The sequence below is a fragment of the Equus przewalskii genome, chromosome 1 (assembly GCF_037783145.1).
Source record: "Equus przewalskii isolate Varuska chromosome 1, EquPr2, whole genome shotgun sequence".
In the NCBI taxonomy this organism is placed as follows: Eukaryota; Metazoa; Chordata; class Mammalia; order Perissodactyla; family Equidae; genus Equus; species Equus przewalskii.
The window spans coordinates 183,885,216-183,912,928 of record NC_091831.1 but is presented as its reverse complement, the minus strand read 5'-3'; the positions used below and the strand labels follow the sequence as shown (position 1 = coordinate 183,912,928).

General features: G+C 48.2%; 1 protein-coding gene across 29 annotated transcripts in view; it reads left to right on the top strand.

Annotated features, from left to right (window-relative positions):
* NIN (ninein) overlaps positions 1 to 27,713 on the top strand; it is a 92,689-nt gene that overhangs the window by 17,135 nt on the left and 47,841 nt on the right. For 16 of the 29 annotated variants that reach the window (XR_011531077.1, XR_011531073.1, XR_011531072.1 and 13 more), the window contains exons 3-7: positions 2,029 to 2,110; positions 11,953 to 12,042; positions 13,516 to 13,685; positions 26,173 to 26,212; positions 27,523 to 27,713. Coding sequence is in view for 19 of the 29 variants with exons in the window: in XM_070589173.1 (XP_070445274.1) it covers positions 2,029 to 2,110; positions 11,953 to 12,042; positions 13,516 to 13,685; positions 26,173 to 26,212; positions 27,523 to 27,713 (573 nt within the window). In the remaining 10 variants the exon portion in view is untranslated. The remainder of the gene's footprint in view (positions 1 to 2,028; positions 2,111 to 11,952; positions 12,043 to 13,515; positions 13,686 to 26,172; positions 26,213 to 27,522) is intronic. The other 13 variants (XR_011531075.1, XR_011531053.1, XR_011531051.1 and 10 more) reach the window with 1 other exon arrangement.

The window sequence follows — 27,713 nt, the reverse complement described above, 5'->3', positions numbered from 1 at the left end:
ACTGTCCCCCATGGCTGTCTGGCCACTCTGGGGCCAGTTGCTTTGCTTGAAAATGTGGCCGTGTTTCTCTGTAGAGGTGGTGAGAACAGCCGACCCCATTACTGCTCCTGTGAGCTGTATTACCTGCTGCTCGCTGAGCACCTCACAAGTGCCAGCAAGCTCTACACACTTGACATTTTATCTCCCTGACACTGCTGTGAGGGAGGTGGTCCTATAAATATCAGAAAGTACGTGCCATTCTCCTGGCACAGTACCTGCCTGACTCCCTGCGACGTTTCCCCAGAGTACGAGCTCCGTGCATCAGGGGTCCTTGTCGCTCTCGTTCACTGGGCCTGGGCTGGTGCCTGGCACACAGCAGTGCTCAATAAATGTTCATTGACTGAATCATAGATGTTTGTTATTAGAGATCCCCTTTTATACCGATGAGCAAACTAAAGCTCCGAGAGGTTTAGTAGTTTATTTAGCCTGTTCACAGCAGGGGGTGAGTGGCTGGGCCCAGCCGGCTCCTGCGCAGAGCCTGTGCTCCAATGCCCACCGCCCAGCGGGAGGGAGGCAGGACTTGGGTAGGAAGGAGTCAGTGCCCGGGAGAACCCCCGAGTGGAGAGCCCCAGGAGAGCCGAGTGTGGGCTGGCTGGTTGGGAAGATGGCCTGGCCCCTGGGAGCTGGAGCTGGGCTGCCACCACACGCAAAGCCCGCCCTGACTGTGGGACAACAGCGGGACCTGGCGTTTCTCCCTCCGCCAGGCTGCTCGGTGGTTTGTCAGCTGCGGCACCTAATGAGCACAGCTCCCGTTTCTACCATCTTTTGGTCCTTTTCCTGACTGAACAGCCCTGGCTCTTTAGCAGGTGCCCTGTCTCCCTGACAGACTTCTGCTCTGGTTCCATAGATTGTGCTGGTTTTTAGCCCAAATCATAAAGGAATATGATTTTGGAAAGTAATTTCAAGTAATCAAAACGAATGTGGCAGAGTGTGGTGAATTGCAGGCATTCAGGATGTTAGGGCGTAGGAATCTCGGTGGGCTCCTCTCCTGGGCATCGCTTTGCACAGATGAGACTGTGGTTCTTTCCTCCATCTTTTAAATAACTAATGAGGTCGGCTGCTTTTCCACATTTAATTTGGGAGTGGTTTTTATCTGTCACCTATATTTAAACCTCTAGGCAATGTTTTGTAATGATGTCCAAAGAGACCCATGGCAGCACGAATTACAAATTCAGTAACTTTTCATTTATCTATGGGCTTCTGGATAATCAGATCCCATGTTATCAAACTAGAATGTAATGAGAAGTACCATCTCTCCCTTCTGCCCCACGGTGAGATCACCTAAATTTAAGTTACAGAAGAGTGTATTAGGCCAAAAGGAAACCGTTTCACCTCGTCAGCGAAAGTAATATCCCAATTCTAGTAGAGTATTTACTTCAGTAAAACTCAGGTTCTTTCCTACCTCAGTCAAGCTTATTCTATCTTAAACAGTTCAGGAAAGTGCTTCCCAAGGTTGCTTTATGTTTTGTGTTTCCTATCGATTTCTGCTGGTTTATAGAATCCTAGGGGTCTTGGGATATAAATATCGTAAAGCTGCCTCAGACAAGACTGTATTCAAGTCATCCTCAGAAACAGCTTACTGTCTTCTGGAATATCTTGACCGATAAAAGCATCTTCGGGGCATTGTTACGATGGATGTTTACTGGTGAAGTCTTTCCTGATATCTAACCTAGCATCTTTCTCTTCTGGTCTAGTTCAGAGAAATAGAAGGAGCTAAGAGTTCAAAACGTCCCTTCTTCTGAGTTTATTAAGAGGGTTTGCTATGCAGTTGTCCCCTCAGGGTCGAATACATATTGACATTGATGTTAGTGTTTATGACTCTGGGTGTCACAAACCATCAGCCCATTCTCCTTCACTGCCTTGGAGAAATGAAGGGAACGGGGAAGAAAAGCAGGATGCTGACAGATGGTTCTGGTACCTTATAGATGGACTCATTTCCTTAAGGCTGTGGAAACTATTTTGAACTGATTTTTAATTGTTTACTTTTAGGTGCATTTTGACCAATTTAAAGAAGCATTAATACTTATCTTGTCTAGAACTCTGTCGAATGAAGAGCACTTTCAGGAGCCAGGTAAGAGTACCAACTTTTCTTCTCTATGTCCCCTTTGAAAACTGTCCCGGGAGGAATGTGGGGACCTTGAAGCATGTCTGTGGAAGATCTGGGGCATCAGCCCTTCACAGACTGAGCAGCTATTTTCAGTGACTTGTCTTTTGATATTATCATACAGCCTTGCAGCTGTTGAGCACTAAAATGAGACTTCCCTACCCCACAGCGGTTGTGGAAGGAATAATTGGATGGTTCCTGGGCGATGTGTCACATGGTGTGGACATGGTTCCTGGATTGAGCAGAGTGAAGCTGAGTGGTCCCCCCTTCAGCCCATTTCCTGTGTATCTGGAAGGATGTGCATTGGGGGGAATTTTGCCTGAAAGAAGAAGGGTGGGCAACCTGGCGATAATTGTATTTAGTCCTAGTGAGTGGATGACCCTCTGCTATAGACATTATCTCATTATATCATAATTGTTTACCTATCTCCCCATCAAGCGGTGGTTCCTTGAGGAACGGGCTGTTTTCATATTTCTAGTACCTAGTAGAATGCTTAGCACATAGTAAGTATTCAGTGAATGTTGTGAAATAACAGACAATGTTACACTTCATTGATTTTTTTACAGGCACCATAGGTCATGAGACACAACATTATTTTATGTATCTCTAAAAAGAAAAATTGTTGCCAATTATGCTGGTAAAATGCTACTGATTGTCAGACACATTCTAATTTCAGAGTGTTCAAATCTAAGTGTGTGTGTTTGTGTGAGAGCGTATGTGTCCGTCAGAATCGGTGAAATATGGTGAGTATTTAAGGGGAAGTCTAAACAGTCTGAAATCTGAATTACAATACAGTCTGGTTTTATCATATCAGTGGTGGCCAGGAGCTAGGGTTAGGGGCTGACTGTAAAGGGGCGTGAGGGAATTTTGGGGTGACAAAACTGTTTTATATCTTGATTGTGATGTTAGTTACAGATTTCATGGGTTTTTCCAACCCAGAGAATTGTGCACTAAAAGGGTAAAATTTACTCTCTTACTGTAAACTGTACCTCAATAACCTGACTTTAAAAAAGAGAACGTCATCATCTGCGGCTGGCCCCGTGGCTGAGTGGTTGGGTTCACGCGCTCCGCTGCAGGCGGCCCAGTGTTTCGTTGGTTCGAGTCCTGGGCACGGACATGGCACTGCTCATCAAGCCACGCTGAGGCAGCGTCCCACATGCCACAACTAGAAGAACCCACAGCGGAGAATATACAACTATGTACCTGGGGGCTTTGGAGAGAAAAAGGAAAAAAATAAAATCTTGGGGGAAAAAAAAAAAAGAGAACGTCAAAACTAGAGTCCAGTTTTGAGACTGAGGAGAATTAATCACTACAGGGTCCTTCAGTGTGACCTGTTTAGATGAAGCACAGATGGGAGCTCATTCTTATCCTCACTGCTGCTCCGCTTCTTCACTGAACCTTCTGAAATGCTCCAGATTCGTGCCACACGTGTGAACACTGCCTTTAGCAGGGTTTTGGATCCCGGATTGAGTCTCCCCCTTTTCTAATGGTGGCATGGCCACCCCTGGGAAGGTCATGTCTCCTCTGAGGCCTCAGCGCTCAAGAAGCCCCCGTGAGCTGGGAGGGGGGTGCTGTGTTCTCAAGACTTTCGGTACTAATAGTGGAATTTCTGCAGGTGACCACTGCTGGAACACAGACTTTTATTCTTAGGGGGTCTCACATTTCATTGGTATTTTGACTCTTTTAAGGTTGTCTTGATAACAATAGTGCAAGATCTAGGGACCCTGAATCAGGCTATGGCGACATCACCACGTTTCAGCTAACGTGGACCTCGGGTAACATGAGCGTAAGTTGGGTGTTATGTGTGCTGATCCCGTGCTTTTCTGTGGGTTTGGAGTGGGCAGCCCTGCCACTGGTCCACGTGATCCTTTTGCTGTCCTTTCTTCAGAACCTGTGCTGTCACCTGCCAGAAAATTGTCATGATAAACATGCAGGTTTTTGGTGACCACAGATGTGAAGTGTGCCCCCTCGAGTTGTGCGGTATCAGGGCCTAAATGATGCCATGAGGTAGACAACGGCTAGCCAAGCTTGGCAACAGCAGGAGGTGATGTTTACGATTCGGCTCCGGCGGGTGGTCTCAGGGTGAGGTGGGTGCCTCACTGCCGTGCAGGCGGAGACCGTGACGCCGACAGGTCTTCCAGGAGAGCACGCAGGAGGGGTTTTTATGGTTTCGCTGTGTGCTCCCTCCTTTGGGTAGACTGCTGCAGCCCTTTGTTAAGGGCTGCCCCAAATCAGTGTAACGAAGCCATGGAGGATTTATTGATGGCGTCTCATCCAGCGTTTGTGGGCCTCCCTCACACCCGGCCTGGCAGGACGGGATCTAGGATGGAGCCTTATCTCATAGGAGGCAGGGAGTCAGCCTTCTTCCCGCATCCCCCACTCTGCTCCTGAGCATCTCGGCTTTCTCTGCCTTTTGCCCGTCCTGTCTTGTTCCCCAGCAGTGTCTGTTCCCACCACGCCCCCGGGTGTTCCTGGGAGAACAGTCTTTCCGCTCAAACATTCTCCCACCCATTCTCAATGTGGCCCTACCCCACAGGCTGACTGGCCTGCTGGTGAGGGACAGAGACAGAAGGGTCAGGACCCACACACAGCGAATCAGGAGGCCACCTGGGTTCACCCCTCCTTCCCTTTAGGAAAGTAAAGGCCCCTTCACTCATAGGCCGTATTGTTGTCGGGCTGGAGAGAACTCCGCTATTTTACCTGTGAGCAAACCGAGAGCCAGAGAGGAGCACAGCGAAATTAAGTCTCACAGGTAGTGGCCGAGGACGATGCCGATGCTGTACCCCCGAGGGACGTGACCCCAGGAGGCTTTGGTTTAAGGCTATTAGCCCTCAGATAGATGAGCTGTGGGCAAACCCAGTCCTCCGTCAGTGCAGCCTGGCCGGAGAGATTCCAACAGATGCCAGAGGCAGCAGGAAGGCGTGAAAAGGGCAGGTTTCACTTGGTCATTAGGGACAAGGATGCCTCTGTCCTCACTGTTATTTGGCTGATCAGGACTTAATTCGTCTTCTGCCATAAGGCGCCATGGCTGTGGTTTTTTTGTCTTACCTTTTGAAATCAATGGACCTACTAGACTCAGAGGGAAAAGATTACCCTTAAACCGTGGAAGGAGACCGGGAACACGGGAGGGCGTAGCGCAGCCTTCGAAACTGAGCGGGTCAGGAGTTGCTATTTTATAACACCTGAGATTTTTATGAGTTAAAAATACCAGAGGCTGTAGCAGACTGTAATATAAAAGCCAGCTTGATGTGGTGGAAAGACCCTTGAGCCAGGAGTTATGAAATCCTGTCTCTGCCCTTCTGACTGGGTGGCCTTATATGTCACACCTCCGCGGTCTTTGGTTACCTCACGGAAAAGCGGTTGTACTGGAAAATACTTAAAATCCTTTTGGCTCCAAGATTCAATTGTGCTGTCTTCTAATGTCTAAATGACATTATCTAATTTTATGACAAAAGTTAGCTTTGTGTTTCTGTAAGATTCACCCGACATAAACTGACACTATAAAGTTCCCTTCCTAAGGACAAATGGCCAGTGTGTTTCATGCTTTCATATTCCTCTAATAAAGGGCGGTTATTTATAAATGATATAAAAGCAAAGCTGTGAGAGAAGATGGAATTAAGTCATTATTTCCAAATCTTGGGTTCTGCCATGTATAAGTTCTCTGAGGTGCAGTTTCTTTATTTTTAAAATATTTTTTAAATTATTTTTAAAATTAGGGGGTATGGGCTAGATTATTCTTTAGCGTGTTTTTAACTCTGATATTTATAATTCTAAGATTCTTAGGGGAGAGTCTTTTCCCTAAAAAGCAATAGTAATAATGATGACAACACAATGGAAAATACTGAAATTCGGGTAAGGGCAGAAAAATGGACGGGGGTGTAGGGAATCGTTTGTAAATTCCAGACTGGTTAACGTCGCCGGTGGCATAACTCCCTCACATCTACATGTACAATTTAATTTAAAAATCATCTTCCTGGAATAAGAGGGGGACAACAACTTAATTATGAGTTATTTATTCACTTTGCCACGGCTTTGGCTTACAGGATTTTGTAACGGACATGCTGGCTCTGAGCTGCGCGCCTCAACGTGCCGTCTGGATCTGCTCTCCAGAGGTTTTACCCCGTCTGATGCGCCGTGCGTTAGATTTCTGCTCTGCGGCGGATGTTAGCATAATGCGGGAGGCTCCTTGTCTCCCTGACCTGGTTGACGTAAAATGTCCTTCCTTTTTTGTCTGGTGAGGGAAAGGAAACTCAGGTTTGGAAGTGCCGAATCATGAGAAAATAAGATACGGCATGGTTTTGATACAGGTCATTGGGGTTTTTGTCAAAACATTCCTAATTCCAGGAACCACCTGGTTTTAATCTTTCTCCTAATACTCTGAAGAAGCTATCAATATAATAAAGCTGTCTTTTCATTCACTCAGCGGACGTGCACTGAAGCGGGTCCTGTGCTCAGGCCTCGGGCTGGAGCCTGGTTTGCAGGGACTGAAGTTTGTGTTCGCAACTGTGATGAGCAGCCGGGGGCCAGGTTCTGAGGGCCGGCCGAGGCCCTGTTTTTGGAGACATTATCCACAGACGGCCCAGCACCCATGCTCTGTGGTCCTCTCTGTGGCAGAGCAAGATAAGTAAGACCTTAGCCTCTGCTCTTGGCATCCACGAGATGCTGATAGTGAGGACCAGGACGTTTCTCTGAAAGTTAAAAGCAAAATGAAACCACGATCACTGTCACCTCCACCAACAGAAGAGGGTGTGAGGAGCCCTAAGCTCCGAGAATTGGAGACGCTCAGCCCACCGGTAGTCATAGGACCTTCCTGGACTGATATAAAGCAACAGGCACCAAAAACTATAAAAATGCCCTTGGTTAATCAAGGCCACTCTCAGACTTCCTGCTGTGGAAATAGTTACGGGTATGCACAAAGCTGTGTGCAATGACTATCCCTACAGTCATTTAAAACAGTGGGATATATATGTTTAAGCGTAGATATTTGACCGTCTATTGGTTAGGCACCTGATGATGCATGTGTGTAATCAGAGACTCAGCGGCTACTGAACTGCAGAGGAATATTTATTGTTACGATGGATTTTACTAAGATGAGAAAGCAGCCTTTTACAAATACGTGTGTATGTGCAAAAATAAATACTCGTGTTATTTAAAATTAAATAAAAATGGCTGGCAAGGATTCTCATAGTGAAAGTTTGCCTGGGGGTTGTGTCGATGTGAGTTTATTCAACCCCAGTGGCTGTATAAGGGGGTTTCCAAACCAGGACGTGAAGATGACAGTTGTCTGCGGGAGTCTTAGAGAATTGGTGTGGCCCTCCCACGTCAGCCCATTGAGGAAGCGACAGGGGGTGACAAGGAAGAGAGAATTAGGGCAAGAACGAGAGGGCGGCAGCTCCAGTTTCTGAGATGATGGACTGGATAACGTCGTCATGCCTATGCCCTACTCTTACCCATTACAAAAAGCAAGGTTGAGGAGATTTGCTGCGGGATTGGGGGCTGGGAGACTCGCCCTGACTCTGCTCCCTGGGGCCCCACGCTGGGCGCCTTTCCTGCCTTGCTGGCCCCACAGGAGTCTGGGTGGAAGGACAGGACAGGCTGTGGCTGGAGCCTCCAGGGTAGGAGGTACCTGACGGACAGTGACCTTGCTCCAGGAGCACCCCTAGATGAGGGGACTAGCCTTAGTGATGTTAAGTACTCCTCGCCCGGATAAGGACCGAGGGTCCAGGTCCATTTGAACCAAAGCCCTGGGTCTTCCCATGAAGCTGTGCGGCCCTGGAAAGCGTCAGAGTGCAGCCGGGTAGGTAATTCTAGCGTGCAAAATGCTTTTAGGAAAATATGACCATGATCATTGTTAAGCTGGGAGCTATTAACAGTGTGAGTTGCACTAAATTCATAGCAGAAAGTGTTCCGTGAAAGTTGTGCCAAGAAGATATGTGAAAGAAATGAGTTTTGAGTTGAGCCTTGAACGATGGGGAGGGTTCAGTTAGGTGAAATGTGAATCTCTGCCTTCTTCCCCAAAATGGCTCCAGAGGCCTGGCCTCCTAACAGGGACCAGGCTCATCCTCCCAGGAGGATGGGGAACAATCGTAGAATCATTATCAACTCAGAGTTTTTCCTCCTGACTGATCTTCAGCTGCCTCAGGGTTTGGACAGACCATCTAGTCAGACCAGTCAGCCCTGGGCATTACCAAGCCACACCATCCACCTCCCTGGCCCCCTTGAGGATGCTGCTATTCCCCTTGAAGCCTCCCTCCCAGGCAAGGCTAATCACAGCTACCCCATCACCTCTGTGACCGGACGCCCCTGTGTTCCAGCAAGAAGCATCACTCAGATCGGTAAGAACGGATGTGGAGGCTGCTCCTAAAATCCTGTCGTTGCATCCAAGGACGACCCCAAGGCTCCAGTTGGACATCTGTGTCGAGAGGGGAGCTGGGGAGGCCGGGCTAGTGGCCAGAAGCAGCTGCCTTGGAAAGGGCTGTGTGCCCACAGAAGCATGGGGTGATGCCCTGCTTGCTGATGACCTTCCCCAGAGGCCCGGAGCCACTGGAGGCAGAGGGAAGGGCAGATAATGCGCAAAGGCTTGCCCGATGTCGTCTTTGTCTGGCTCATTCTCTCTTGGCCTCTCTTCTCCCTTCCCTCCTCGAGCCGTCCCCTCCTCACCCATTTCTCCTTTCCACCGCTCCGGCTCACCTCCACCCTCCTCTCCTCCTTGGAGCCCCACTACTCACTTTGACCCTGCTTCTGGGTCCTCTCTCCGTTCTGTTCCTTCTGCTCCCCCTCCCTGCATGGGCCTCTTGGTCTCTGCCCCTCTTGTCTCCCCATACCTCTTGCTCTCTCTTTCCCTACCTTTCTTGTTCTCACTCTCTTTTTCTCTTTCTGTCTCTCTTCGTCACTGTCTCTCTCCATCTCTGTCTCCCTCCATGTCTGTCTCTCTGTCTCTCTGTCTCTGTCAGTCACTCTAGGTCTCTTTCCGTCTCGGTCGGCCCTCTGATTCCCTTCTCTCTGATCTGCAGTCAGGTGAGGGTTTGCGCTCTAAGTGTGTGATCCCTGGGTAGTGGCGTGGTCAGAGTAGGTGAGTAGGTGGGATGTGTGATGGGGCTGGTGGTGTTCATTTGCTGCGTGGCTGCCTTACCTGGGGCAGCTCCTTGGTGCCTGTCCTGAGGGTTGCACGTGCTTCCTTGGTGAGCACTTCTTATTTTCAGGTGGATTTCCAGAATCCTGTGAGCTCAGCAGAAATTGGGGGGGGGGGGGGGGAGGCCCGCCTGTGCCTGTGCTGAGGCCCTGTGGAAGGGGGTGATGTCTTGGCAATGATTTCTCAGGCTGACCAAGTGAGGCAGGAGGGGAAGTAGAAAGCAAGGGTCTGCATGAGCGATTCCAAATAAGAATACCAGCGCCATGAGGGCAGGGCTTTCTTCTTTAGATTCTTTCTTCTGGAAATATCCTCAGGTCATCTTTAGGAACAAGGACGTTTGTAAAACATACTTTGATAACATAAAAAATATGTTTTCAAAAAATGATAACATATCCATCTTATCCCTCAATGTGTACAACACAGTGCCCTGCCCGTGGCAGGTGCTCCATAAATGTGAGTTAGAGGAAGCTGCCTGATACTGGAGTGCATCTCTGAGACTCACTTTTAACTTTAACTTCCCATGTGTGTTGTGGATGCTGCTTCCTTCCAGGCCCTAAGCTTGTGTTTTCACAAAGTACTGACTGATACAGGCTTTCAGGTAACTGTTTCAGCTTCCTCTTGGTCCCGTTGCTTTGCCTTTGGCCGTCAGCGGGGCAGCCTGCATCACACAGGGGCCGGGTCAGTCCCAGGAGAGTGAGGAGTGTGTGCTGTACTGTGGGTTAGAGGTGGGGAAGGCAGGGAGCTGGGAGGGAGGAGGGGTGCCTGGAGGTTGTTTGTCCTGCCTGCGGCCGGCTCAAGCCCTCAGAGCAGCCATTCTCACTGACATTGTAACTCTATGCTCTTTTTGTTATAATTGCAAGACCTTCTGGGCCCAAGTCATGCATGTGCATGTGGTTCATCCTGACTCTGGAAGGTGAACGTTGTCACAGCTCTGGAGTGATTCTCCTTGGGACAGATGAGAGATACGGAGTAAAGAAAGTGGTGTCTGAGGATCCAGATTTTGTTTAACTTGTAAGGCTGGAAGGAATGGTATTTTTTCATCTTCTGAACACCCCAACTAGATTTTTTTGTCCACCTGCTCTGTAGAGACCGTTAGTTGCTTTCGTATTTCTCCAGCAGTCTTCAGGGGATTGTCCCTACTCTTAGCCATGTGTTTGGTTTATGGAATAAAGCCTGGATCATCTAACCTGGTCAGGTAGGACTGCCTCAGAGCCACCTCTGGGATGGGTGCCACTTGTAATGGGCTCTCCAGGGATGGGGTCCAAGACTCCTTTAGGCTGGGCTTGTCTGCTTCGCTTCAAAGCCCATTTTTATTTTTACATGGTGAGGCTAAATAGGGGAAATGGGAAAGAAGGGAAAATGACTCTAAAGCTTGGCAATCCAGGTGGAATCTCAATATATGTTCAAGGACGTGAAGCCCTGAGGGCACGGCCATCCTTTCTGCTGTTGCACTGGCATTTCACATCCCTCCTGGAGCTCACAATTGGAGGGTTGTGAACACTTATGAAGGAAGCTATGTGGTGTAAATAATTTCATTTCTTGATAAATCAGATGGCCCCACGTTATCTGGTGTAGATAAAATTGTTCCAGGATGAAGCCCTGAAATGTGTGAATTGCATCTAAATGTGCTCCTAAAGTCCGTAAACTTTGCCCCAGGGCTGTGGTTCTGCCAGTCTTCGTTGAGCGTTGGTGTTGGGCGTTGGGCGTTGGGCGTGGTGAGCAAGGGGTAAGACGTTCTTTGATTTCATGCGTGAGAGTCTCCTAAAATCCCTGAGTTGCCTTCTGCTTAGGGGCCGCTGTGCGCTTGGGAAGGCCTCAGTGAGACTGGTCAGGAGGAGCAGAGTTTTCAAATGCTTAACCCGATGTTGGCCGGGACCGCGAATGTTCTCTCTGGGCCTCCTCGCATGTGCTGTCTCTCTTTCCCTCTCATCATGTAGGTGATGCTCTAACAGGAGAGGGATGAGTCTAAAGGTAACTTTTTAACTGGTGTGATTAGTCTAATTCTTTATCACATGGATGGTTTGGGAAATTCAGTATGAGGAAGCTTAATGCCCTGTTTTTCCTTTTTGCGTGCTAATATCTTTATTCCAAAAAGATAATACTGTTTAACAGATTTCTCTAGAAATTGACTTTGTGATGTATATACGTTCAGGGAAAGATGTTGAAGTTTGCTCAAAATTAGTTATAATAATAAAAGATAACAAAATAAAAATTTTTTAAACTTCCTGGCAACACAAAAATAAATGTCAATAAATAAAACAAAAACCCTAATTGTTCCCCATCTCTTACCCTCCACTGCTTAGAGAAAGAGCTGTTTCAGATCCACCAGAAACGGCATGGGGTAGTTAGTGAAAATAACTGGGGAACAATTTCACCCACAGGTGGGATTTGGGTCAGATCACAGTGGGTTTTTTAAGATGTTTGCTTTGTCTGATGGCGTTTTCTCTTCTGAAAAGGTGCAGCGCGCATTCAGAGCTGCTTTGCCACTTCCATGCCCAGGACCGAGGCTGTTCTCACACTGGGAAAACCCCGTGTTCCATTTCCTGGTGTTACACGTTTTCCTTATAAACTTTTCTAAGCCCCCATTGTCACTAATGGTGTATCTTGTTGTCTGCCTCTAAAATGTAAGAATACATACGAGTTAAGGATGGTTCTGCATTGCCTCTTATCTGACTAGCATCTGTGGGTGTCAGCTGCCAACAAGGAGCTCGGGTGTCCGGGCCGCTCCTGAGTACTCACAAGCTGACATGTTCTCTTCTGATGAAAGGTACCTTCAAATATGCATGCTGTTTTCAATATAAATTTTGCATGCGTGAACACTCCCCGGAGAGAATCGCTTGAGCTGATGAAATGACTTGAACTGGGACATTTAAAAAGCTGGATATAAATATCGCTATAAATCCTAGAGCAAGCATAAATACTTCACTCTGAGCTTCGGTGAGCATTTTCAGAATGCTTCTGACCACATCTGTGAAATCTGAGCTTACACCGGAGGAAGGGCGTGGGAGGGCGTGGAGGGCAGAGTTAGTCAACAGGGTCTCCGGTCCTCCAGGGAAAGCTGACCTGGTGTCAGTGGTGACAAAGGAAGGGTTTTGTCCTTTCAGTTATTATCTCATCAGCCCTCCTCGTCTAGATGACATGTGTGCACACCTCATCTGCTGTCTACGTGTCTGAGTTCAGACATATCTTGTTAAGACCATCATGTTCAAACAGAACACACATCATGTTCTCCACAGAGACGGGGTGTCTGTGTGGGCGAGAAGAACTGAAGTCAAAGCATTGCCAGTCTTTTGTATTTTAATGGAGTATTTTATTCTAATTCTTTGCAAGGTGCTAAAAAATCTATATTTAACTGACTTTGCATAGGGTGAAGTATTTATTTTATTGCTTTAAAGCTCTCCATGTAGAGAAGGGCTAGTGTCTGGTGGTGGTGGTGGTGGTTGAAACGGTGGTGGAGATGGTGGTGGTGGTGGTGAAGGTGGCGAATGTCGAACCTGAGCCATGTTCCATCAGAATGCTGAAGTCCTTCTTTAAGTTACGAGATGACTCTCCCATTATGCACGTTCCTTTTTATTTGGTACAGCACTGAAGCTCATGAAGAGAAAAGAACATAATATACCATTTTTCTTAATGCAGTTTCGCATTTACTATTTTATTCCACAGCTTTAATTTTATAATAAGATCTTGATGCCAGGTTTCATATAAGCGATGAGCTGTCATTAATTGATTAGGATCCGCTGTGTCAGTTTCTTTGTTCTGCCATCCTGCTTGTCTGAGGCATCAGACAGTGGATGGTGAACAAGGAGTCACTGAGGTACGAGAGGGGTGTGTTTCAGACTAGACTTTGCAGCGCTGATGTGGTGCTCTTTCTATCATCATTCTTCAAGACTTCCTCCCTTGTTAGTATGATCACGCCCTCTCCCTTTCTCCGCTTCATACACAGAACAAACATGGCCCCTTGCTCTGTCCTGATCTGAATCATTTTGAGTCATTCCCTCCCTGCCGGCCTTGCACTCCCATCACATGCAGGAGATGCTCGAGCGCTGTTAATCGTGTGGAATTAGAAGCTGCGCCCTACATCTGACCTGGTGGCTCGTCTACGCCCACATCCACCCCAACTGGCGAACGGTGGTGGTTTATTTTGGGGCTGGTATAAGAGGCTGTGTCTGAAGGCTGTGCGTGTCAGCCGGGGGCTGCGACTGTCATGTAATGTGGCCTCAACTTTTGTCTCCTTCCCCAGACTGCTCCCTAGAAGCTCAGCCCAAATACGTTAGAGGTGGGAAGCGGTATGGACGAAGGTCCTTACCTGAGTTCCATGAGTCCGTGGAGGAGTTTGCGGAGGTGACAGTGATCGAGCCACTAGGTGAAGAGGCTCGGCCTTCACACGTCCCCACCAGTGACCACGATGAGGTAAGAACTGGGGCAGGTATGTCTACTGGGCCACAGGCATGGATCCCGACGGATGCCCGCATTGCTATGACGCCAAGACAGAAGAACTGAGGGCGTTTACGGCTTTTCTCGGTTGCCAACTACTTGCCAATCTTATTACTTGCCTTGTGGATGTGTACGGCTACTTCTTCTGTTGTTTGAATGTTTTCACCTCTGCTTCAACTTTTGGAGAGCTGACATTTCTGTGCGTGCTTTATGGTTATACATTTTTGAATTCCATTATTTTCATACTATCTGGGATCTGCCACTTCTAGCCCTTCATTGGAATACATCTCTCCCCTGGGCACTGTCGTTTTTAGTTAGGTAAAAAACTAACCAGCTCCCTGCCCCCAGACTCTACCACAGCATCCAGGACAGGTAGGGAATGAAAGCCGTGTGTAGACACTTTGAGAGCCGGTATCTTACCTTCTGTGGAGTAAAGAAGCTTTAAAACTCATTCTTGGCCCAGTGCTCAGCGTTGCCAGGTTCTTCCTACTGGTCCCGCCACACCCAGGCGCGTCTTGCTCTCCAGCAATCAGAGACTCGCTGCCTCCCTCATCTCCTTTCTTGTCGTTTTACACGTCGCCATGATTTACCAATAAAGGAGAAGCAGTAACATTTTCTGTGTCTTTTCTTCATGGCTCGTTTACCAGCATCCCATTTATAGAACGTGATTGAAAATGCCATGCTGAGCAAGCTCTAAATATTTCTTGCAAATCCCTGCTCAGACTGGGGATGCAAATATTTCAGATGCTAATATAAACTGGAAAAGAGACAAAGTGGCTCAACTTTCTCAAAATAGTCTGTAGCTTGTAGGTCGATTTGGGGGTGTGTTCATCACCATCTGACTTCCACATTCAGCTTGCTGAGACCTATAGGAAGCTTGCTCCAGTGAGATCCCCCGCAGTCAGACATCTCGCATCTTCAGCTTTCAGCAATACCCACAAACCCAAAGGTAACTGGAAAGAGCCCAAGAGTTGGGCAGAAATAAGCAGCCATAAGCACTGTCGTTTAGAAGTCGCATGACTGGTCTGCGCATCAGAAGTCTGCACCATTTTTTTAAGACCAGCAGGACATGTCCTCACAATAGGAGTGAAGGAGCTGTGCAGAAATGCAGTGAGGAGAGATGGAGGAAGCCCCGCTGGAGAACGGAGAGAGAGAAACCACACTGGTGTGAGAGCAGTGTGGGCGAGAGGGGCCGGCTGGGAACAGGAGAGGCGGTGAGAATAGAGAGGAGGACACTGCCTGGAATCACCCGGCCAGTTGGCCTGGCCACAGGCTGCTTCCCATCTGGGTTCAGCCAGCTGCAGACCCTTTCCTGGGTCCCTTTGAGAATGCAGACAGGCCCCTTTCCCCCGTAAAACACATATGCTCGCAGGCACAAAAATGTTGCGTACACAATTGCAGGGAGGCAAGCACTTTGCAAACTTCAGTTGCTGGGGCGTTTGCGGTATTTATCCTGCTGTCAGGAAGGCGTCCTTTTATGACGTGAAGTCTGTTTCCTAACCCTGAGCAATGTGGAGTGTACAGGAGTCACTTCTCCACGCGAGAATGGAGAAGTATGTCTCAGCGCACAGGGTGCACTTATGTCGTTGGGAAAACACTTTTAGGTCTAGTATCGCCTTTCTCCAGCTCTTTTCAGTACCCAGGGCGTTATTATTTGGTTAGAAGTAATCAGCAATTACTTATTTTTTGGCAAGACGGTTTCTCATTACCACCTGGGGACCCAGAAGGCTGGTGGGCAGCACTGGCTCTGCTGCTGGCAGTGTGTTTCTCATCTCATCTCCCGACTTCCAGGGAGATTTACTACTTAAAAAGTGAGGCTCTGGGGGTCAGCCGGTGGTGCAACGGTTAAGTTTGCATGCTCCACTTCGGCAGACGCGGTTCCCGTGTTCGGATCATGGGCGCAGACCTGAGCACCACTCATCCAGCCATGCTGTGGAAGGCGTCCCGCATACAAAATAGAAGAAGATGGGCATGGATGTTAGCTCAGGGCCAGTCTTCCTCAGCAAAAAGAGAAGGATTGGCGGCAGATGCTAGGTCAGGGCTAATCTTCCTCACCAAAAAACCCCCCAAAAATGAGACTCCAGTTTCATATATAAATAAAGATAAGAGTTGAGACCCAAGTCTGGATGAAACCTTGCTGCTTGTATCTTAGAAAAAGGGTGTGTTGGGGGAACCTTTTCTCCCCGATGGACTCTGGCTTCCCTGACTCCTGCAGAACCTCTTAGCCGAGACCTTTGTTCCACGTAGAAGCTGCTGGTGTCCAGCTCCCACCGCCAATGGAGCAGAGACAGAGGCTGTGGAGCGTCATCTCTCTTGGTCTCTATTCTCTGAGGCCTCCTCCTGACTTGGCTTCCAGAGTTTGTGGTACCCACCCCAGAAAGCCCACAGGAGGACCAGGTTGTTATCTTGTTGTCTTTTACCCTGTCCTTTTTAGATGGCTAAATGTGGACTCAAACCAAAGCTCATCCAGCTGCTTTCTTGCCTAAAAATGAGGTGTTTTGTGAGCGGAGTTGAGCCTGTCAGTTTTCAGATCGATTCATCACTTTAAAAAACTAAGAGCTTCCCATGTGATGTGTGACATGTTTGACGTTCCTGTGGGCAGTGAGAGGGGCCAGACCCAGCTTGTGCAGGAGCCTGGCCGTGGGTCACCCTCGCTGCCCGTGGCGCGGCAGTCTGCTGGCGTGGTTTCGTCCGTGTGTCCGTCATCCTGTACGCCGTCGTGTCAGGATGGCGTTCCTGTTTCCTGGCTGGATTCCATAGCAGCCTCGGCAATTTGGGGCCACTAGGTTGGCCAACAGCAGTTCGTGCCCTGGGCAGTGTAGGCTTGTACTAGAAATACCCCCATCGCTTCTTCCGAGCCGTCCAGGTCCCCTGTCCTAGAGCAGCCCCAAGAGGGGGCATGCAGGGAGGGAAAGGCTCTCAGTGACCTGCAGGGTTTGTTCACTCTTTACTGTGAGGGGAGCTTTCTTGTGCTCTTGGCTTCTTTCTGCTCCCTTCCGGTTGCTGAAGCCCTTGGGCGTGAGGAATGGATTCCTCAGGCGTGTTCATCAGCGGCTCAGACTTCCTCTCAGGGCGGCTGGGCCCCACTGAAGGAGGGAGCGGGGCCGGGTCTCCCACGGTGAGCAAGTCTAAGGAGCCGTCACAGGGAGCTGGCCACGGGCCCTCTGAGTTTCTTCAACTCCTGGATGCAGGCTTGGGGGTTCCTCACCTCCTTCCGACTGTGGTTTCTTCCGCTCTCAGATGTGCCTGATTTTTCCTAGGTGACCTCAGAGGTTTTGATGGAGACAAAGGGCCTGACTCTGTTGTCGGAAGTTAAATGGGGGGAGTCTGGCTGTGGCCACCCAACAGGAGACTAATTTTAACTCTAGGATGAATCAGCTTATTATTTTACTTCTCTGAGGATGTGGGGAGGGGTGGGCAGTGGAGTGGAATGGTGTCACAGCCCTCGGGAGAGCCATTCTCGGAGTGGCTCGCTTCCCTCTAGGAGCTCATGCCGTGGGGACATGTGAGCCATCAGTCATCTGAAGGGATAACCCGTCATCCCCCCCATGACAGGGACTCGCTGCGAATTCACAGCTCCTTCCGGCTCCTGGGGGAGGGCTGACACGTGATTCCTGCATCCCTCTTCTCTCATACATATAATGGAAATTATAGGTACTTCTCAGTGGTCATGCTTCTCTGCAGCCCACCTGTGACTCACCCTGTCCCATCCACCCAGGAAAACAGAAATGCAGGTGGGTGAGAGCAATGTTGTTGCAGAGACTGCTTCCAAGTAACCAGACGAAGCTTCAGGCTGCAGTAGTTACAGCGACTGGAACTCCTCCCAGGACCAGTCTCGGTGGCTGTTGTGACGTGGTGCCCTGGGGAGACCTGCATTGTTACTGTGTGACAAACGCTCCGCCACCTGGGCTTCATCCCCTGAACAGACTGTAGGAGAAGAAGCCTCGTTGTGAGGTGTTTCTGGTTGTGTTCGACTTTTGTTTCGGTTCATGTATGTTAAAGCCCTAACATCAACTGTAAAGATTTTAATCACCTCCGTCCTATCCGCACCCCCACCCCCCAGCTTTATTTAGGCAATTCGATTCTTTCCTGCTGAAACAGAAGACGTCTAACCTGGCTGTGAAGCGTCCTCCCTGGTTTAGTGACAGGGCCATAAAGCCACAGGGAGCGGCCACTGTGATTTCGCTAAATTTTCAGCACTGGAACGTGTATTTCAGAGTTTCATTTGGAAACCCTGAAGCAGAAGGTGCTGATTCACAGCGACAGGTGGGTTCCACAATCAGCTAGATTGTGCCTTCACCTTCCAATTTAGTGTGTTTATCTGGCAAAGGGATCCCTTGGGAGTCTGACCTCTCATCTCAGGTGGTTTTGAAGGGAAAGTGGTGATTTTCCTTTTTTCATGGGATCATTTTCACTCGAGGCAATTCACTGGGGCCTTCTATTCTGAATGAATGCAGACTAACAAAGGGCACATTCTCGATTCCACCCTGAGGTGCGGTCAGTGAGAGGGTTTGGGTTGTCATTGTTTTTGCTTTATTTCGTTAAGAAACAGAGGTGAGTTTTTAGGTTTGGAAGAGTACGTTTGTCCCCGTTTTATAAGCATATATACAATGGCTACTGAACTGACCTTGAATTTTATGCTCATGTTTCTTCTAAGGGTAGCTGGAAGAAGAAAAAAAAAACAGGACTAATCTCAGTTCTCTCATGTTCCCCAGACCTGGTGGGAAAGGCGGGCAGTTGCTACAGTCGGGGCGGCCACCCTGCTTTCTGCCCTCATTGAAAACAGGGGGCACTTTGTTGACTGTTTCCCTCCACGGGGAGTAAACCGGGTCTAGAAAGATGCTTATCAACAGCAGGAGGCTTAAAACAATCATTTCTTCAGCTGCAGACAATAGTGTGTAAGGCGAACCGTGCGGCCTTGAGAACCTGAGGGAACATTAGAACCAACGGGGCCCAGAGCAGACGCGAGCCAAGGCTGAGGTGGGGCTGTGGGGGCAGGAGGCTGGCTGGTGATGGTTGTTTAAAACTGGAAAAAAACCAAAAGAAACCCAAAACTGACTTTTACTACCCTTCATAAAATCAAACTTCTACAAGAAGTGTTAAACTGACTTATATTCTCCTCATGTTCATTTTCATATATGCATAACTTTGCAGTTAACCCTCATGAATTATTCATTTACATTGTATGGAATAAATATTTAATTCCGGAGCAAACTTCTTGATAACTGAGAGGCATTCTGCTAAGAGCTTTTGTAGGTGAAGTGTATCTATTTCCCAGTGACATTTTTTGTTCTGCTCTCTGACTGACAAAGTAAGCAGTTTCGTTACCTATGCCCTTTATTTCCGTCAAACAGTATGGCAACGTGAGGATAGGTTTTTCCTGATGGAATTCCAGTGTTTCCCTTTATATTTCCGAAGTCTGTTAGATCATCTGGCTATTCCCAGAGATGAAACACATACTCAAGATGCAACTGTATATCACTTGAAAGTCATCGAAAGAAGCCCCTTCAAAGCTCACGAGACGCCTCTCGTCCAGACACTGACGCAGCTCCCAGGCTCCCGCTCTGTGGTTCCATGAGGCTTCCTGACCTGCTCCCAGAGGGAATCCCCTGGAGTCCGCCCCACCCCCGCCTCCTTCCCGGTCAACAACTTCTAATATTTATTTTCTAACTAGAAATAAAACAGACAACACATCAGAAATTAACAAGTTAATTTTAATGATAATGTAACATTTCCCAACTATACCATTAAGTATTTTTCAGATAGAAAAGCGGTATTCACTATCTGTTGAGCAGCTCTGATGAACAGGGTACATGAGCAGACGTATTAAAAAATCCCTCTCCTTTAAAGACTTTAGAATCCAGTGAACCAAAACGAGGCCCCAGCCTTGGTGGGAGGAGAGGCTTAAGGCTCAAACTCGTTTAAATTCCGCATTTCTTCCCACTGGCAGTACTGAAGCCTTTTGGCAATCCAGCAGGACTCATCTAAGTGTGTGTGCATTTAAAAATTATACATTAGTTCCCGTTATCCTCAGCACTTGTAGCTTTTAATTGCCTTTAAAGATAAAAGGGCTGATTTGCATTCTGGTCTTGACAGCCCGGCCAGGAGCAGCTTGTCCTGGGTTTAGAGCAGAGAGATGGGGCAGGGCTGCCAGCCCCTACTGTGGCCGCTTTGCCTTCAGAGGTGGGAGAGCGGGAAGTGAGCAAGGTCCCAGGAAGCGTGTCCCTGTGGAAACGGCTGGGCACTTAACTTCAAGTACCCGGCTCAGAGTATGGCTTCGTAAATATTTAGGACTGTTAGTTAAATACACCATAGACGCTGTGTTTTAAAAAGTCCTAAAGTTTCCATGGTAAGCATTCTCCGAAACTGATTTGTTTTTCTTCCAAGACTTCCTGTGCTCGGCTCCGTGTGCAGCTCTTGTAAAATGAACACGACAACTCGGTTATTTGGGGAGCTTTGTTATTCTAGCACGTTTCCTTCCTCCCCTCTCTGGGCTGGCAAGGCTTTCCCCTTTCAAAGAAAAAATCTGCTTAAGGCTGCTGAGATCAGCTCAGCCCCCTCTGCTGGGAGAGAATAGCCTGTGTGAGCCCCATAATCGTTTTAATTAGCCGTACATTCTGAGGGGCACAGAGGTCTGCACCAGAGCAGATGGCTGGTGGGGGCTGCGGCTGGCCTATTGTGGGCAGGGGCCCGCAGGCTGCAGATGCTGGCCCAGCTTGGGGGCTGGAAGCCCAGGATCCAAGAGGCGGGGGCCATCTGCTCCACACTCCGGCCAAGCAGGTGTCCCTCCAAAGAAAGTGTCCCCAGAGCAGTGCCACCGCGTGGCCCACGGGCACGGGGCACCCTCGTCCAGCTGTGGGATGTCCAAGGGCTGACCACAATGGCCAGCCCGACAGTGAGATGCACAGCCCAGAGGGTGGGTATGGGGCCCCCTTTGTCTGCCTGAGGTGTGGGGGCTTCTTCTGCAGCAGCCGTTTGGGGGCCAGGCAACCTCTGACCCTCTCCCCTCTGCGCTCTCAACGGAACTGTTGGCCAGCACACCTGGCGTGTCATGTGGAAGGGCAGGCAGCCCCTGCCCACTGTGGCCGCCCAGGGACACTGTCCCCATGGGGAGGCCCTGCGCCTGAGTTGAGTCAAACGTTGATTGCTTCTTCACAGTCACATGCTCAAAGCTGTAGTTTCTACAGATTGTCCTCTGGGTTTGTTCTTAAAGCTGACGCTGGCCTGCCTGCTTCTCTCCTCTGCCCTCCACTAGTTTTGAACGTCCAGGTGGTAGGCACAGTAACTGCAGTGTTTATTTACTCAGACACTTAGCACTTGTTTCATAGCAGGCACCGTTTTAAGTGCTTTCCAAAGATTAGCCCTCCGTGGGAGGGAACTGAGGCACTTAGAAGTTAAGTAGCTTGCCCAAGGTTGCACAGCCAGAAGGTGGTGGAGCTGAAATTGAACCCAGGGAGTCTGGCTCTGGCGTCCAAATCCTGCACCACGTCATTGTTCCGGCTGAAATAATGGCAACAGCTAACGTTTCCTGAGTGCCAGGCAGGTGCCACCACATCCCCCTCAGGTGGGTCATCCCCACTGGGCAGAAGTGGCCAGAGCCCAGGCCAGAGCACAAGGCCGCAGAGCCAGGCTTAACCCAGTGTTGCTGCCGGAACCCTTCACACACGCACACTATCATTTTGCCGCCAGAGTGGGGAGTAGCTGAAGTGCCACAGATCAATTTTTTAAAAATTTATGCGTATTTATTCTTTCTCCAGCAAGAGGCTGCATATGATTTCAGGGGAAGAAATGAAAAATCCTTTTTTATGAATTACTACTGAGAACACCTCGCAGCAGCTGTCCCTCCCTCAGCCCCCACTTTTCTGGAGGTTTTTGTGATTATCTCCTTTCCAGAGCACATGGCTGGGCTGCGTCTGGAGGCCACCGGCCAGGCTTTCACTGCGCCGGTGGACGTCAGTAATTTAAACAGCCTTGTTCCAGAGCGATGCCTCCCTTTATTGGTGGAGGTCCCATAGCCCATGATCCAATCCCCCAAACCTTGTAACCCGCCTTCTCCTCCCTCTCCCCCTGCTTTTAATTGGAACTGCTGGCCCCAGGCAGTGAGAATGAAAATAAATGAACTGTGAATGAATTGAATCTCCCCTCGCTTCTCCCTCCCCTGAAATTGCAATTTAATAACAAACGTCAGCCGCCACGTGCTTCCCTCCCTCTTAGGAAAGAACAGACCCTTGGCGGAGTGGAGAAGCATGGCGCTGTCAGGCAGTCAACTCCATCTCCAGTTGAGTGGTCTTGGAATGAAAATGTAGCTAGTAGCATGAGTTTGCTTCTGCTTCTAGCAGGGCTGGTCCTGGCTGCATCTCTGCTGCTTATACAGGGCCATGGGAGAGATGCTTGGGAAGTTGTTACCCCTGGAGATTAGCCCTGACCCCATCACCACGTGCCCTAAGAGTTGGTGTGAAGTCATTTCAGGTGCCAGTGCTGCCTGGGGTTTAGAAGGCTGTGCCATCCCTGATGCCATTGGGTTAGGCTCTCCCAAGAAGGCCTCTTTTGGATGCTCATGGTCATAGTCCCCAAGGCAGATCTCGGGCGAGCGTCCCTGTGCACCCAGTCCCAGGGACGAGGTCGAGTCCTTGGCATATTGGCTCCTTGGCTCCTGTGAACTAATTGCTCACTATTTTAAAATGAATTGAGAAGTGAACAGATGTAAGAAATAAACTTGTATGTAGCGAGATACACTGGGCTTGGGAGGCACTGGCACCCGCAGCTCTCACCCTCCTGAACAGCACCCGGGCTCACGCCGAGCCTTCTCCACCCTCACGGCCCCGGTGCCGGAGGACGTGCACAGGTTGCAGAGTGTACACACCAAAGGGAGAGGGCTTTCCCCTTCTCCCCGCCCCCAGCTCACAGGAAATTCCTGCAGTGAGAATCGAGGGCAGGTGGGCAAAAGAAACAGTGAAGCGGACCTATTTATATTACATAAACAACATTTATAGCAGGAAAGAAAATAAAATTGTTCCCATATGCCCTCAGCCAAATGTATCTATTTTTATTATGTTTCCTTCCAGTCTTTGTCTAATTGTAGAAACATTTTGCCAGCAGTAATCATAGTGTGGATAACATTGTGGTTATGGTCTTTCATTTAACTTTTCAGAAGATATTTTTCCATGTTCTTACATGGTTTTATAATCATACTTTTAATGACTACATTATGATGTGTCATTATGCTTTATGCCCCTTTGTTGAATATTTAAATTGTTTTTAGTACTTTACTGTTACAAAAAGTACTATAATGTACATGCATTTTTTTCTTTCTTTCATTTTATTGCCGTCAGAAATCGTGTGAAATTATTGAGCCAAAAAGTATGAACATTTTTGTGGCTTATGATACATAAGACCATTTTCTTTACTAAAAGGATAATATCCATTTTCATTGCTACTGGTATCATATACACAGGCCTATTTTAAATCATAAACTTGAGGTAATAAAAGTCATTTTTAAATGCTTTGCTAATTTAATGGGAACAAAATGATTGTGTGGTTTTAATGTATACTTCTTCGATTGCTGTTGAGATGAAACTTTCTCCATATTTGTTTGTATTGCCTCTTAGGTGATTTGTTTTTTCATATTCTTTGAATATCTGCTAGAGGCTTGGCATTATTCTTACCAATTTATAGGAATAACTGATACCTCCCGAGGTCCACCAAATTAATGCTTTAAACTTAAATGTGGTAATGAAAAAAATCTGCAAATATAAATTTAATATGTATTACGTAATCACATGTCCAATGAAAATAATACATTTTTATAGTGCTTATTATGTACCAGGCACAATTCTAAGCATTTGACCCAGCTCGCTGATATAGGTACTATTTTAATCCCATTTTATAGATGGAGAAACTGAGGCAAAAGAGGTTATTAGGAAACTTGTCCAGGCCCAATCTGGTAGGTGAGCCAGGCTGCAGAGACAGGCAGTCTGGCTTCCGCATCTGTGCTGTGAGCCCCAAACTAGATCTCCTGTTGGTTAGGGGTGACAGCCCGCAAAGAGGGCAGCAGGGAAGTCCTGATCTGGGGAGCGAATCAGATCTGTGCACCCAGTCCCAGGGACGAGGTCGAGTCCTTGGCATATTGGCGCCTTGGCTCCTGTGAACTAATTGCTCACTATTTTAAAATGAATTGAGAAGTGAACAGATGTAAGAAATAAACTTGTATGTAGCGAGATACACAGCTTGTTGCTTTAGGAATTGTTGCCGAGAGTTTCTGAAGGGCTGTGTGTGTGTGTTTCCAACTGTATATCTCGGTGGGGACCTCCTTCACTGCTCGGGTCCAGCGACACGACATACGCCCGCCATCTCTCCCATCAGTTTATGCTGTTTACCAATCATCGCCTGCGTGTGACTTGGTAGGTTTCTTGTGACCACTGGTTCTTGGATCATAGGAACCTATTTTATTTGCTTTAGGTGGGTTTAATGGGTTTAATTTCAGTGTTTCCAACTTATATGCTGAATAATGAAGTTCCAGAACTTTGGACACCACAGTAGGATGAGCATTTAAATCATTGCTCTGTTGGGTGAGGAAATAAATGTGGACAGACAGGCAGGCAGGATGCATTTATTAGTGAGGCTTTATTGATTTAAAATTTTTAATATAAAAATAGTTGAATTCTACCCAGAAACAGTTATTTAAGAAAATCCGTGGAGGACTGTTTACCCCATCTCTCCCTCTCAACCCCCACCACGCCTCCTCCATCCACCAGGTTTGAGATGTGTCTTTGTAGAAATGTGGGCTGGTAAAGGTGTAATCACAAACAAGCCAGCAGAAATCACCGTGCCCTAATTCTGTTTCCATGGGCACCAGGGGTATTCGTGACTTTCAGTTGCCTGAACGAATTGTAGGGAACCTGTATATTTTGAATTGTGGCCTTTTGATGTCTTCGGTAGGGCAAGAATTATCCATCTCAGCACCGTCAGTTTGAGCTTTCAGTTTAGTGTCACAAAATGCGGTGAACTCTGAACTGGTCTCTCCTCCATATCATTCTAAGTACAAACGGAACTGCGAATCCTGGTAGACAGTGTCCTTTGGTAAGAGGAAAGGACTCGCCTAAGGAGCGTGGAGGGGGCAAAGGAGATGTGCTCAGGACCCTGAGAGAGGAACTTCCACTCACACCACTGAACAAGCGACTGGAATTCCACGTTTAATCTAACAACTGTAGGTGGCACCGTCTGCCCCGAGGAGGCCACGCTCTGGAGCGGGAGTTGATCAGGCCTGCTTTCCTGCTGAGTTGGTCTCGGGATTCTAAGAGATGAGCTCGTCTTGTACCGTTCAGCCCTCGCAGAGAATGGGCTGGTTGTGTGTCACCAAAGGCAGCTTCCTTCATGAAGTCAGATCTATGCTGAGGCAGCGGCCGGGTTTTGAAAGAGAGGTTCAGCTTTTCTCAGCAGGGCTTCCTGCGATGGTGGGAGAACTTCCCAACAAGACTGATGAGGCAGCTCGCCCACTGCGGACCCACCTGTTGCCGCGCTGACCATGGGGCAGCAGCTGGGTTCGGTTCTGACTCGTGCCCTGGAGGGTGCGCTTGTGCACACACCACAGCTGTGTGCTGTGGCCTGGAAGAGACCCAGTGGTAACACAGCCCAATAAGAGGGCAGAATGTCCAGCTCAGATAAACGACCCGCTGTTAATGTAACTTACTGGTGATGTGTATTTTATTTAACCTGAGCTTTCTTGCTGCCTGTTTTGGGTTGCATCTCTGTCCCCTCACTGTGCCACGCAGACACACTGGGCTCCTTCTTGCCTCCATCCTTCAGCAAACAGTCACTGCCCCCTTCTCCTCGCTTGGCTGTCTCCAGTTCATCCTTCAGGTCTTAGTTTAGACATTGCTTCTTCCAGGAAGTCTACCCTCATCTCCCAAGTTTGAAGGATCCCGTTTAGGGACCCTCATAGCATCTTAAACTTCTCCATCACAGCACTTCATACACTGTGATATTGTACTTGCTGTTTCCTTGTCTGCACTTCTTCATTAGCACATAAACTTCTTGAGGCAAGAAATATGTTTGTCTTGTTCATAGTTGTATTCCAAAGATCTAGCATAATACCTGGCAGCCAGTAAACGGTTACCGAAGAACAAATTCATAAATGCATGCATACTAACCCTTGTTGGTTGGTGGATTCTGAATATTGCTGTGGCTTGGTTTTATTGGTTGTGACAGGTTTCACCGTTGAATAAGTGACCTCACAAATGTGAAAGGCAAATCCCTGGTGAAATACTGCAGGAGGCGGTGTGTGGTGTTTCTTAGCAGTCTCCTCGCGCCTGGCTGGCTGGCTGAGGAGAGCCCACCTGGATGGAAGCAGTGGAGGCCTGTGTGACTCACTCAGATGATGCTTTCAGAGCTGGAGAGAGATCTGGCCTTGGGGAAAGTGGCTAAGTTCTGAAGCATGCTAATCTCCTTCTCTTGCCTTCTCCAGCATTGGAAGACTCAGCACAGCGAGGAGTACGAAGCGGAAGGTAGGAACTGAGCGTGCGCCTGGCCTGCTTGGGAAGGAAGGCTGCCGGCCCCAGTCTCCACCCCCTTCCTGCGCCTCTTAGCCTTCTTCCTGACAGCCTTGCGTGCTGGCGGCCAGCTAAGAAGTGACCTTGACCACAACAGCAACAAAAAATTCATTCCTAATTGATAGCTCGTAATTTTAAAATCCTAGCATTTAACATCATGCAAGATACGGCAACTAAGACGCAGAATTTCACGTATGGGCTAATTACTCTTCTACAGACTTTCAAATTAATCTGTGGGAAGTCCTAAACTAAATGGTGACCTATTAAAATGCACCCCTTGACAAATTTCAGATGTTTTTGAGAAGCATCGAAACGCGTTGGTCTGCTGGCCAGCAGGTGGCGCTGTGGTTCAGGGGACAGAACCCAGCCTCCCACTGCCTCCCCGTTCATTACCTGTGCTCAAGAGTAATGACAGTGTGTCCTCTGCGTCCCCAACCCGCAAAGACGCAGCAGGAATGGGCTCATTTCTTCCAGAAATAGTAGAGGTAGCACTAAATGCTCTTCTCAGCCCTCTGAGGTTCTTCCAGGCACACAAACTTGCACCAGTAATTATCTATGTTTAAGTAATGGCTTTGCAGAATCTGCAATATGTAAGTGGAAAATTTAACTAGAAGTGAGAACTTAGTGGAGGATAGATTTTGATTTTTAAGTAAGTGGTTTGATCCTTAAGTCTTCAAATAGAACTTATGCTTAATCTGTAGATAATTAGTAACTTGTTCCTTGCAACCATTTATTCTTTCAAGTGGGACTGTAGGTCAGAATGCTTATGTGTGTAAAGATTTGGGAGGAGGCTGATCTTGTGATTTTTGTGATTATTTTATGACATTTATCATGAAGTTATTTCCTTATCACTAAAAGCAATTCTGGTGCTTAGACTAGAAAGAAAGTGGAGACGGAATCTGGCAGCCCTAGTTGAGGCAGGGCATGTGGAATGGCTGTCAACCAGCCTTTTCTTCCCATCACACCGAAGCCTGGGGCTGTGCGTGTGTTCAGTTGGAATAACAAGCCTAGACCCGGGGCGTGACTGCCTAGGACGTGGCGTTTCTTACGCGGGTGTGACTGCCAGTGAGCAGCAGTGCCTCGTGGCTCCAGTTGCAGCCTGAGGACCAGTGGTTCCATTTCATTTGAACTTCAGGATCAAATCAAAATGGACTCAACATTTACAGTCTTTTTTCTTATAATACTTTCAAAAACCACATTTTTCTTTGAGAATAGGCTCTCTTTGTCATTCCTTTGGGGACAAGACAATGTATGCTTTATTTCAGGCCAGTTGAGATTTTGGAACCCAGATGATTTGAATGCCTCACAGAGTGGGTCATCCCCTCCCCAAAACTGGATAGAAGAGAAGCTGCAGGAGGTTTGTGAAGACTTGGGGATCACCCGTGATGGTCACCTGAACCGAAAGAAGTTGGTCTCCATCTGCGAACAGTATGGTTTGCAGAGCATCGATGGAGAG